This window comes from Lichenostomus cassidix, chromosome 7 (genome assembly GCF_008360975.1).
Source record: "Lichenostomus cassidix isolate B80296 chromosome 7, HeHo_3.0, whole genome shotgun sequence".
NCBI lineage: Eukaryota > Metazoa > Chordata > Aves > Passeriformes > Meliphagidae > Lichenostomus > Lichenostomus cassidix.
This window is the reverse complement of record NC_139488.1, coordinates 32971253-32983802: the sequence shown is the minus strand read 5'-3', so window position 1 is coordinate 32983802 and position 12550 is coordinate 32971253. Positions and strand designations below refer to the sequence as shown.

The window sequence follows — 12550 nt, the reverse complement described above, 5'->3', positions numbered from 1 at the left end:
GTACTTAGTTTTAGAGAAAGGTCTGTCAAACAAGGAAAAGGGATAGTGTGTGTCTCAAATAGGATTTGTACTGAAGTAAACTCAATATATTTCCAGTTGGGAGACTGTGAAATAAATTGAAACCTTTGAATGGAAAACCAGCAGTAATTGTGATTCTCTCCCCCTTGGTATTAAACAAACTGCATGAATCCACAAATAAGTATCTGCAAACACAATTGGGTATTTGAAAATAGTATAGTACATAAATCATGCACAGACAGACACACAGATTAAGGAAAAATATTTACTTGAGGCTTACCCAAAACCAACAAATTGTTTCTAGTTGAATGCTTCTGCAAACATCTTTTTTTCTTTTTTTCTCTCCTTTTTTTTTTTAGAGAATTAATTTAAATGTAAATTTAGGGGTACTTTTTAAACAGTGCTTATTATCAGATTTGGTTTGTCTGCTGACACTGTGAAACTGCCACAATACAGAGACTCAAACAGCTTATAAAATACAAAACAAAATTAAGCTTTTGCTGATTTTAAACTTAAGTCTTCTAGGAGAAGAAAAACTCATATAATCTTTTAGAGTAGTTTTAGAGTGGCCAGTAGGAGTTTTGTGAAATTATACTGGTTTACCATTAATAATGTGTATATATAATCCATTAATTTTTTGCTTATTCACACATATGTCTGATCTCCTGCTTTATTAATCACCTTCACTTTGTATGCAAGGTGGAATACATTAATACAGCATTTTTGCCAAGACTGGTTGCCTCCCAGATGTCTTTTTCAGTCTGTCTTTGCTGTGATTGAAGCTAGTTCACATGCAAAGGATGACACATGGATGTGCAAAGGTATTTTACTCCTGCTCCCAAGCTTAAAATATTATGAGTGGGGTTTTATGGCAGGGAGAAGACATTTGCTTGCAGTATTACCAGCTTGCAAAGACCTTATTTTCCCCATACTTATCGTCCCCAATTACCCAATGCAGAGTTTTCTCCTGTGATTAGTTCACATAAGGGCTAATAACCAAAATGTGTGCTCCATGTCAAGGCACTGGCACTGCTGAAATAAATTTAAGTGAGTGAATTTACATAGAATTCTACTAACACTGAGCATGTTATTAAATACACATAAATATGATGTATTTGAATGTAGCTCCCTATTTTAAATTCCAGAAAAAAAGACACACAGAGTAGCTGAAGTTCATTTCTTGTATCATTTAAGGCCCACACTACCTAAAAAATAGGAAACATTTTCATGCAGTTACAATCATTCAAAGTGGTTACAGTGATCCCACAAGCTGTGACTTTCTCTACAACTGAAATTTCTTTCTTTAGGAGGAAAAAAATAAAACTGTGTCATTTCAGCCCAAATGAAGCATACACATTTTAGATACAGCAGATGACTAAAGTTGTTCATGACTACAATCAATACTAAAAATTAATAATTGTTTTGACACATGACTTTCTTATTCCTAGGTTTTGGGTTTGTGTTTTTTAGGGCTTTTTTTGTCCTAATGTGCATGCAAACATATGCCCCTTGCACTGCTCTCACATAAAATGACTCTCAGTATTAGCTTTCAAACTGCAGCATTTTTTGTTCCAAAAGCAGCCCCCCTGCTGCAAATTGCCATTCCATACCTGGAACTGGGGAACGAGAAACAATGCACAACTTCATTTAGTGCCTTTTAATCCTCTCTGGTTGCTGAGCAGTGATTCCTTCAGCAGCTGAACCTACAGCCTGCCCAGAGACATACAATGAATATTCAAGCAGAAATAACTCCTCCAAGAGCCATGCTCTGTCCCTTAGCAGAACTCTTCCAGCAGTGCTCACTCCTTGGAGAGGAGGAAAACCAGCACAGAGTGGCAGAAGCAAAATGTGTTTCTGACTTTGAGATACCTTCATGAGTGGTGCTCAGAGAAGCTGTGGCTGTCCCATCCCTGGAAGTGTCCAAGGCCGGGTTGGACAGGGCTTGGAGCAACCTGGGGTAGTGGAAGGTGTCCCTGTCCATTAAGGAGCTTAAACAATGACTTTAAAGAAAAAAAAAACAGGCCACAAAATAAAGTTGTCACTACCACAGGAGTGAAAATTAACCAAAATGTTAGGATACCAGCATTTGGGAGTTCTGGAGGTTTCTTCATTTAGGCAATTTGGGGTTTTTTTTAAGGTAAGGAAAATGAGGCAGTTACTGGTGGTTCTGAAGAGTGAAAGAATTCACTACTTGAAATCTCAGTCCTGCTGGCATTTAAACAGTTAAATACTCTAATGAGGTCTTGCACAGTCTATAAAGACAAGCATGTATGTAGTACTTTGTGAAACTTATGGATTAGGTCTTTATATATTATTATTAGGACTTCATGAAATTTTAATATGTGGATAAATGAAAATAAAACTTAATTATTTCAAAATATCGTTTCAATTTCAGTTTAGCATAATGCTGTTAATGGTAATGTGAGTGTATCAGAAGATTTTTATTCAGCCAACGTCCCATTAAATACATCAGCAGTGCTCTGCTTTTCTCATCAGCAGTCTTTATATTAAGTGGGATGATGCCATAAAGGGTTAGACAACTCGAAGGAAAGAAAAAAAAACAAACCTCTTGTGAGTTTGTACTTCCATTTCACTTCTCAAGACTACATCTTTAATATATAATATATCTGTTTATGGGTTATTCTTGATTCCTGTGGCTGCCAGTGAGTCACCAGCCTCAGTTTTCATTTTGCTTTTATTATAGAACCTTTTAAAGCGTGAAAGTAATGTATTATTCTTTTCTATAACACTCCTTAATGCCTTTTAGTAATTAGCTCTCCTGTTGCTCTCAGATGTTTGCCACCACTACTGTGTGAATTCCGAGTCGTGCACCATCTCTGAGGATGGCAGTGTGGAGTGTGTCTGCCCAGGGCGCTTCGAAGGCCCAAAGTGTGAGGTGGACAAGTGCATCAGGTGCCACGGGGGACACTGCATCATAAACAAGGACAGCAATGATGTGTTGTGCAAGTAAGTCTGTTCAGAGGGGAGATTTTGTTCAAAATCATGCATTTAACAGCAATTCCATTGCATTGTCCTTTAAATCTCTCACGCAATAGTTTATCCCTGAGGTGGTCATGTCAGATCAGTTCCTTTGTGTTGTTCCTGCCCATTCAAAAGCAACTGACTCCTGACTTTTAAAAACAACTTGTGGAGCACTCCTCACTGGAGGAAACACAATGTAGCAGGAGACTGAATGGGCTTTCACTTGGAAAAATTTAAATTAATCAAGTTAACAGTGGCGTTTTACCCTACTGTTGAAATTTCCTCATTCTACTTTATCTGTGACAATGATAGAGACACACTAAATACTATTGGAGATATATGCAGTAACATATGCTGCTCTACTGATGAGTGATTATTTTTATTGTAATTGTTTCTTTTCGTAAAAGGAAAGATTAAAGATATTTTGTGTGATAATCTCACTGCCTATGCTAACTTTTCAAATTGGAAACTTAGAATTCTTTCAATAAACAGATCTTATCTATTAAAATACTGATTTTGTAAGGAAATGCACAGATTTACTCAAATACTGATTGCTTTTTGCATTTTTTTTTTTACCATGGAAGTTGCACTAATGGAAAGATTGCCTCTACCTGCCAGCTGTGTGATGGCTACTGCTACAATGGTGGTACCTGTCAGCTGGACCCTGAGACCAACATCCCTGTCTGTCTGTGAGTATCCTGCATCCTGTAGATCATTAAAATGCCTGGGTGACAACAAATAAAAAAATTATTATGCACATGTCCATATTTTTGGTATCTCTATGATGTATATTGTGCTGGTTGCAGTTTCAACCTAAAGTGTATGTTTTCTAGCCATTTCTGTAACCTCATACTTTGCATAGCTTTTTGCAAAATGAGTATTGAAATTTATGACTAAGGACTATATTGTGAATGCATATAGATACAAAGATATATCTTAGGAGGCTTAGAGCAATTTCAGGCCTGTTCAGGCATTTTTCCTGGAATGGAATCTGGAGGTTGCCTGCCTTGCTTCTCAAAGGTGGATTAAGTCTTTTTTCCTACAGAGATGGCCAGAGGTGCAGACAAAACCCTTCTCCTGATGGCTGGAGAGTAGGAATATTAATGTCAATTCATGTCCCTTATGGCAATATGCTCATGGTGACTCTCATTTCTGCCCCAACCTTCCCACTGCCCACAGCAGTGTGGCTGCTCTGGGCTGACACTGTGCTCTCCCTCCTCTCCATGGTCGAGAGAGTAATTCAGGAGGCTTTTCTTCAGCTCAGACATAAAATGCCAAAGCAATTTGGATTCTGTAGCCTAGAAGTGAAATTCTGTTGTAAGCAGAAAAGCTTACATTCTACTCCTTTCTTGAGAGCTATGGTGTATCTTCTTTTTCAGCTGCTCAGTATAAAATGCTGGAGTAGTCACTGTAGCAAGAAATTAATTTCTTTCCTGCTCTCAGTTACACTGAGCTACCTAGTGATAGTATTTATATATTTATTTAAAAGACTTATTTCTGAATGGTCTTCCTCTTCTCCAAATTACCTGGAGGTTGGAGCATCCTACAGGTTTGAAGAGAGAAGTGCTGGAAGACAGAATTGGACTTAAGGGTCTCATTTCTCAAAATTATTGCCCAAAGGGATAGGCACTACCAATTTTTGAATACAGATACAGCCATTCCTTCATTTTGTTGATGCAGGTGATCCCCAAAGCGAGTTTTATTCAGACAACCAGAGGAGTTTCATAAATGCCTAGACTTTGTTAGTCTGACCATTGTAAGAGAGGGGCCAAGGGTTCCTCCCTTGAGGAGGAAAGCTCCCTTGAGCGCTAAAGCATTTCTACCTCTGAAAAGGACACAGCTGTAGTGGCTCTGCCATTGAAAAATTGTCAATATATGTTTGCAGGTTTGGGGTTAAAGACAGTGTAACTGAGTTCTGCATGGTAGTAGCCCTGACTCAGTTGAAAAGACTTTAAGTGCTTATTTTTCTTTTTCAGTATTAGTTTTAACCTGTTTTTACCACTTTGGCTATTATTTGTACCTCCCTAAATGTCTTTAGTTGAGGACTAGAGGCTGATAAATCCTAGCAAAAGGAGAATATCACAGCTACGATGTGTAAGGCCCAAATACAATGACTAATTCTGGTGATTCATTTGCTTAAACACCTAGAACGGGTATTTTGGAAGCTTGTGACTTTGCATTTATTTTTTCCTAATAAAACTGTTACACTCTTTTTCAATTCACATGGAACACCAAAGCATCTCAAGGGGAAAAAAGTTTTTTGCTTTAATTTGTGTGTGGATTTATAATACATAAATGCTGCAGCATAAACCAACACCATTAACAACACTGAGAAAATGGTCATAAACATTTTTAAGGCTATTGCAATTTTGATCAATCAATAGAAATCCACAGGGCATCTGACAATAATACTTTGAGAACCCTTCAGGCAGTATAGTGTATTTGTTTTAAAACTGATCAACACTCGTGAGCAAACTTTTTCAGTATTGTCAGATGGACCTTCTATAAAAAAAAAGAGTATTTATTCTGTTTTCTGTGTGTGCCTGTGTGTGTGTGTGTCTTGCCATCGTTAAATATAATGCGTTTAAAATCTGCTCAGCAAAAGGCAGAATATTTATTTAGGTCTATTTTACTGAAATTCTGCAGATGCTCTGTGGGGTTTAAAAGTCAGCGCTGTGACCAGAAAGTGAACCCTTGTGATTACTACTGTCAGAATGAGGGAATTTGCACTTTAACCACGTTTAATGAACCGAGATGCAAGTAGGTTTAACCTTCCACTTAATGCTGCACATTCTGTGACATCATTCCAGGCCACAGTTCATTGGTTCAAGTCATGCACATTCACATACATTTCACAATATATACCTAATCTGGGGGACCATTTCTGTAATACACACTTAGCCTTTGAGAGCTGCACTGATGAGTGTATTTAAACATACATTGGGAGTGTGTGTATCGTTAGAGGAAGAAATAAAAGCTTTGATTTTAACTAAATAAATTGAGCAAAAACTAGAAAATGCTGCTTGGCTTCTGTTGTTGTTCAGAGATATTGTACCAAGTTAATCCTGCAAAGCATGAAGTTTAGTGAGCAATGATGTTGCACGTGTTCCATAGTCCAAACCTAACTTCCTATTTTTTAACTGAACAGGGAACAAAAAAGAACAGTTTTTTAAGTACAGCTTCAGGAATTAAGCTTGTATTTATAACTCTTGTTAATTTTATATAAATAATTCTGTAAATGAGAAACTGTTCAAGAAAACTGTGTGAGCTACTTCAGAACACTGACTTCTCTGATTTTTAAAAAAAAAAAGTTGTATTTGTATTCTCTACTTTTCTAAAGAATTTTAGGTCTATTTCTTAGAGAGAAAATTTTAATCTTCAGCAGGGAAAGGAACAACCTAACTCTTTGAAAATCCTGTAAGGCAGGTGTACAGAGAGATACGAAATACCTGTCAGATGAACATAGCTTTGTTCAGTGGTTGTGATGCAAAAGGCAGTAGTGAAATCATGAACCAAAGTCCTAGACTTGGGATGATATGTCAAACTCACACAGATTTAAACTTACCTCAATGCATGGTTTATGAAAACAAAAAACGCTGTGGGGATGTGATGGAGGTGCCTGGTGGGCAGCAAAGACAGTGACTGTGTAGACTTAATAATCTATTTTATTTGTTAATATGATCTCAATGCATTTGTCAATGTTCTCATGCAATGAAACTCTCTGACTTGAGGTTCCATAAGTCCATTGGGAACAAGATAGAGTATGGAGTGGCTCTACTGATCAGCAGTGTGGGGGACTTGGAACTTTTTGTACCTCTGGGTATCATAATTGGGTTTTCAGAGTCATGCAGCCCTAAGAACGACATATTGCTGCCTATAAAGTCCCATATTAGATGTTCCTTTCCTGCTTTTTCTCTCAAATACTCCAAGACACACCTGTCCAATGGCTAATGTTCTCCTTAACCAGTCTCATTCCTGAGTGGGTGATTTTTTGGAAGAAATAGGAGATGCCTGGTTTATTGTCATTCAGCAGGAACTCTGCTCTCTCTCACAGCCAGCGTCAGCGGAGAATGCAAACTTTATACATAATCAAGCCCTTATTATCATTCAGTAAAGACAATAGGGAATAAGATTTATCTGTTCCAAAGGGCAATCCTAAAGCCATAATTATACAGAGTAACTCTAAGCCTGTAAGAACAGACTCCTTTCACCCACCTGTACTGCTAGCATACATTTTTATTTTATCTTACTGTCTCAAGGTGTCCTTTTAATGTTGAATGCACTAAATTACCTAAATATCAGTTGCAGTCTGGAAGTAGAAGCTGTGGTTTTCACCTAACCATTTTAGGAATGAAGTAAGGCCTTACTGTGGCTTCAAATAAGCCACCAAAAAAAAGAAATTTTTATGAAGGCCATTGCCAGTTTCATTGAATTCTCTCTCAGGGTTTAATATATGCAGAATATGCTGTGATTTCTCTTTGGGTATAAGGTCCTATGCAATCTAGACTATTAATTCTTAGTATTATTTTTAGATCTATGAGGTTTATTATTTCCCTTCCCCCCTCTTTGTTGTTCTCAGTCAATTACAAAGGTTGTGAGAAAATTTCAGAATGTTAAAATTTGGGTGTAATGACCTTTTCTGAAACATGTACAATTTAGGATGTCTTAAAGTAGCATAATCTTATATATTCTTACTGTCATTTTAGTATTCACAGACTATATTTTTTAAGGATCTCTTTAGTACTGCTCACCAGTGGGTGAGATCTGTGTGTGATGTGCATAACAGTAGAAGCATGTGAGTGAGATATGTCTGAATTGCACCAGTAAGGTCACAAATCAGTTGAAAAAAAATGATGATCAGGAGATCAGATTGACATGGGAAATAATCATGGAATGCTTTTTCTATGTATTTCACAAATTGTCCATTCCATCCATTCTATCAGTCTGCCTTTTAATAAATACTGCTATTTATCTGTTTTCTTCTCACTAATTACCTATCTGCACATACATTCCTGCAAGAGGAGCAAGGTTTAGAGAGAGATTATACCTGGTATGATCCCAGAGAAGAGAAATGTAAAGAATTAAAACTTTAAAAAGAGTGTCACTGGTTGTTGCATATGCAGAGCTTTTAGTACAGAACCTTTAGCACAGAATATTGCTCTCTCTCAGCTTTGTTTCATTTATATCTTCATCATAACTATGTGTTGCTATAGTTCCATCTTTTTATTTGTATTATTATTGTTATTTATATCTGCACATGGATGTGTTCTATTATTATTATCTGCAAATAAATGTGATCAAATCATAACCTCCTTACACCAGACATTATAGAAACATAAAAATCAGAAGACAGAGTACAGCATTACATGATTTGCCTGTGGCTGGATGTGCTGCCTGCTCCCAGGGATTCAAGTGTGTGCTGTATTTCAATATTAGAACAAACACCAGTTCTTCTATAATGAAGGCACAGACCATGCAGGAGCTTGGAACAAAGCCTGGGTTTGGTGACAGAGGAAACTGAAACAGGAAGGGTGGAGAAAGAATGAATTACTTAATTTCTTGATGGAGAATTTTGGTGAAGGAACAGGTTAAAGGCAGTGGACAACTGCAGAGAGAACAAGTTGTGGCGTTGCTTGAAGTGATAACAAAGTTTGAACTTGGAAGTGTAGATATGGAAAAATTAGGAAAAATAGCTCCTGCAGGAGGGAAATAAGCAAGAGAGCTGTTCTTACAGAATCCTGGAATGGTTGTGGTTGGAAGGGACATTGAATCTCATCTATTTCCCACCTCCTGCCAGGGGCAGGGACACCTTGCACTAGACCAGGTAGCTCAGAGCCCCACCCAGCCTGGCCTTCACCCTTCCAGGGATGGTGCATCCACAGCTTTTTTGGGAAACCTGGCCCAGTGTTGCCAACTTGATCTGGCCAGCTTTGCATCCAGCAGGTTGGACAGAGACTGTGCAAGGGGAGGGTGTTGGGTTTGCACGTGTGTGTGCACATGTGTGCTTGTTGAGGTCACAGAATTCAGAAATTAAAAAGAACATTCCTCTTTATGGAGAAACTCCCCTGCAGCTCAAGTGATGCTGCACCTTCCTCCTGACATTCCCTTCCTGTTGAAAAATCTTCAAATAAGAATAGTTTTTATGTAAGTTCATGTGCAGCTTGAACAAGTGCTGCATTTACACGCAGCTCTGTAACTAAATCAACTCATCACTGTGCCAAAGGTCTGCTCAAAAAAGGGTTCAGGTACATCCATAGTCCAGTTGTGGACAAGAAAAGGACCACACCATGCAGTGCCCTGACTGGCATTTTCTGAGCAGAAAAAGCCACTGTGGTGTAGAACAATTGTAGGATTGAAAAGCCTGACTAAGAGAAGGCACTGGTAGCTCTGAGAGGCAGAAATTTTATCAAGGATTTTGCAATAAATGCTTTCCATATGATTTCCTGGGGTATATTTAATGAGCTCCCCAATTGCAATTACAACAGGAATTTCACAGCATTCTGCCAGTCCTTTGAGAGCTTTCTTTTTCAACTAAAAATATCTTTGTTATAAATATCTTGAAATTGGACAAAATCCGCAGGTTTTACCTTTGGATTATAAAAGATCTTTTATCCACTTTGTACCACAAACTAGTATTAGTTCAAGAACTAAATGCAAACAGGTGTTTGAAGAGTGCTTGTCAGAGGAGGAAATTTTAAGATCTTAGAAAAGAGGAATATGTATATTTTTCACTGAGCATTTACTAACTCGGTTGTAATGCAGATACCCTTTTTTCCATGAGTTTAAAGTTTTTCAGATAAAACTTGCATACTATTTGCTGCTGTACAACACTGCTTGGGAAAAACACTGGGTTTTTATCTACCTACTTACCCATTCATTTTTGGGGTTTTTTGCCATTTCAATCTCTTTTCCTTTTGTTTTATTGCTCAGTGTAATTCCAGCTACAGTAGTAGTCACCTAGACATGATTTTTGTATATTTTCTGTATTTTTTTTTTAATACTTGTACATCCTCTGTACTGTACCCATATTGCTGATAGCAGGGTGTTTAATGATCCTCAGTTTCTTCTTTTTCTAACCTTGGGAGGAATGAGGCTGAGTTGCACTTGGAAGTTGTTCTTTTGCAGTTGAAGATCATACAGCAACTGTGAATGATGACTTGTATATAGTAATGTCATGCACAAATTAAAATTCATTTTTAAATCACATTTTATTTTTTTCATGTTTATTGTGACTAAATTTAAGGTGGTTTTTGGTGTTCCTCAAAAGTAATTTTTCATGGTTTGCCTGCTTTTGGATGAAGTAATTATCCTATTCTGAATGCATTGGATTACAAGGTAATTTGTATTTAATTTTCAGGTACCAAGTATAAATTTTCTACCCCTTAGTTTCTACATTATTTTCCTTTTATGATGTCAAGTGATGCTCATTAGACAAAACTACTAAAATGTGGCCTGTTCATATATAAAATAATTGTGGAAAAGTTACTACTTGAAAATAATTAAACCCTGCAATACAGGGGGTGGTACAGGATTTGCAATAATTTATCAGTCCTGGGGTGGAATTTTTAGTCTTTATTATAAATGTTCTTTACTTTTGAGGGTTTATCTGTGGTTTATCTATTATATCAGCTCCCTGTATGAACAAAGCATATCTATAGAAGTATTCCTAAATTTATTATAAGGAATAGTTTAATGATTTTTTTTTAGTGCAAGGTTCTTCTCATCCCATAACATTCTACAGAGTTTTGGGGGAAAATAGGATTTTGATTTCTTTCTTTCAATACAATTTAGTAGAGATATTAAATAACTGTAATCCAGATGTTCTCTTGTCTTACAAACAATTTTAATATTAATAATAAGAGAAGTTCTGGTGAAATTTTAATGTAAGTGCTCGAAAGAAAATGAGGCTGGATACTTTCATTAGGATGTTTTGGTATGTACTGCTATGTCATGATTAAAAGGGAAAGCAAAGTTAGCAAATTACTTTGCATAATGAAGAAATATCATTTATAGCTAAGAAACATTTTCAATTCCCCTTCCACCTCTGTTTTGTAAGGTCTGTACCACAGATTCTGTTATACTTCCAGACTAATCTTTCAGTGCTGCTGTCATTTTTGGATCTACACTGGTACCTTGAGCTGGAAAGCAGTTTTCTACAAAAGCTCTTTTAACTGCATATTATGCCTGCTGTATTGTATTTTTATGACAATGCCTGTGGCACAAAGAGGGAGAAAAAAAGAGAAAGAAAAAAAAAATCACACTGACACCAAATTAGCCCTTTTTTTACTATTTTTTTCTATTTATTCAGACATTTCATAGTCAAATGGTCAGGTGCCTATGTAACTGGGTTTAGAATGTTCGAGCACACTGACCTGTAAGGGTTGTACAGAAATAGAGGAGAGAAACATTTTCTGTCCTGAATAGATCCTGTAACAACAGCATGATCCATCTCAGAAATGTAAATATCTTCGTTCTAAACATTCCTCAGTCCAAGTGGAACATCTTCATAATCTCAATTGAAAGTTTTTTAAAACATCTCTCAACGCAATTTCCTCAAAATAGATAATTCCAATGGCTTGGCATTCTGTAGCTCAGAAGTCATTTCCCAAGCACTCATCTCTTTATAAACATAGAACTAAATTGTAACAGAGAGAGCTGTGGCAAGTTTTATTAACAACCTTGGCAGCAGAAGGTATGCAACCTTCATTTATTACATTCACTCTTAGTTTTCATATTGGCATCCCCTGTGTTGCTGCTGCCATTTGATCTCTCATGGGTTCTTCTGGGAGCTGGAGATTTGCACCTTGAGATGTTCTCTGTAGCACCTTGAGATGTTTTCTGTGGCACCTTGAGATGTTCTCTGTGGCACCTTGCACCATGTGACTCCAACCTGTCCTTCACTGTCAACTACTCCATCTGTTTCCATCTTTTTTTTTTGTCTGTGTGTGGTTCACATTAGGCCTTTTCACTGTTCTTTCTCCCAAGTTTGTGATGATGTGAACATCTTTGATGAAGCAAAGTGGCTTTATGTGGTTGTGCTTCATTAATGCACTTTTTGTGTACTGCAAATGTCCTGTCTGACCACAGAGCCCATGAAATGGCACAGAAAAACAGCTCCTGGTACCAAAGAGTTTGGAAAGCTCCAAACAATTGTGCATCAAACTGAGCCAGGAGTCAGTTCCCGTGCTAGGGACTGAGCAGTCTGAATTTAAGTGTCCTGATACCAGAAAATGCTATTACTGAGAACAGTTTCTCTCTGATGACCATTAAAACCGGTTAAGATCTGCTCATTTCCATGTTCCTGCATGAACAGCTGTCCGTGTCCCAACCCCATCCTTATTCCCATCATGATTCATGTGCCTGCTCATGGCTGATTTTCTGTGTCAAATTCCCTCACAGAAAACATACTTTTCCCCTGGGCTTTATTTCTTTTTCTACTCTGTCTGCCCAAGAAAAGTCTATAGTAGCTTGTTGGACCATCAAAGGGCAATCATTTCACCTCAAAGTGCAGAAGGAAATGACTGCCAACCTGCCAGCCTCTGTCTCTTTG

At 37.4% G+C, this 12550-nt stretch overlaps 1 protein-coding gene across 1 annotated transcript in view; it reads left to right on the top strand.

Annotated features, from left to right (window-relative positions):
• Positions 1 to 12550, top strand: part of LRP1B (LDL receptor related protein 1B) — a 613981-nt gene that overhangs the window by 585875 nt on the left and 15556 nt on the right. The window contains exons 85-87 of the mRNA XM_085067137.1: positions 2811 to 2985; positions 3585 to 3689; positions 5647 to 5760. Of these exons, the coding sequence (XP_084923263.1) occupies positions 2811 to 2985; positions 3585 to 3689; positions 5647 to 5760 (394 nt within the window). The remainder of the gene's footprint in view (positions 1 to 2810; positions 2986 to 3584; positions 3690 to 5646; positions 5761 to 12550) is intronic.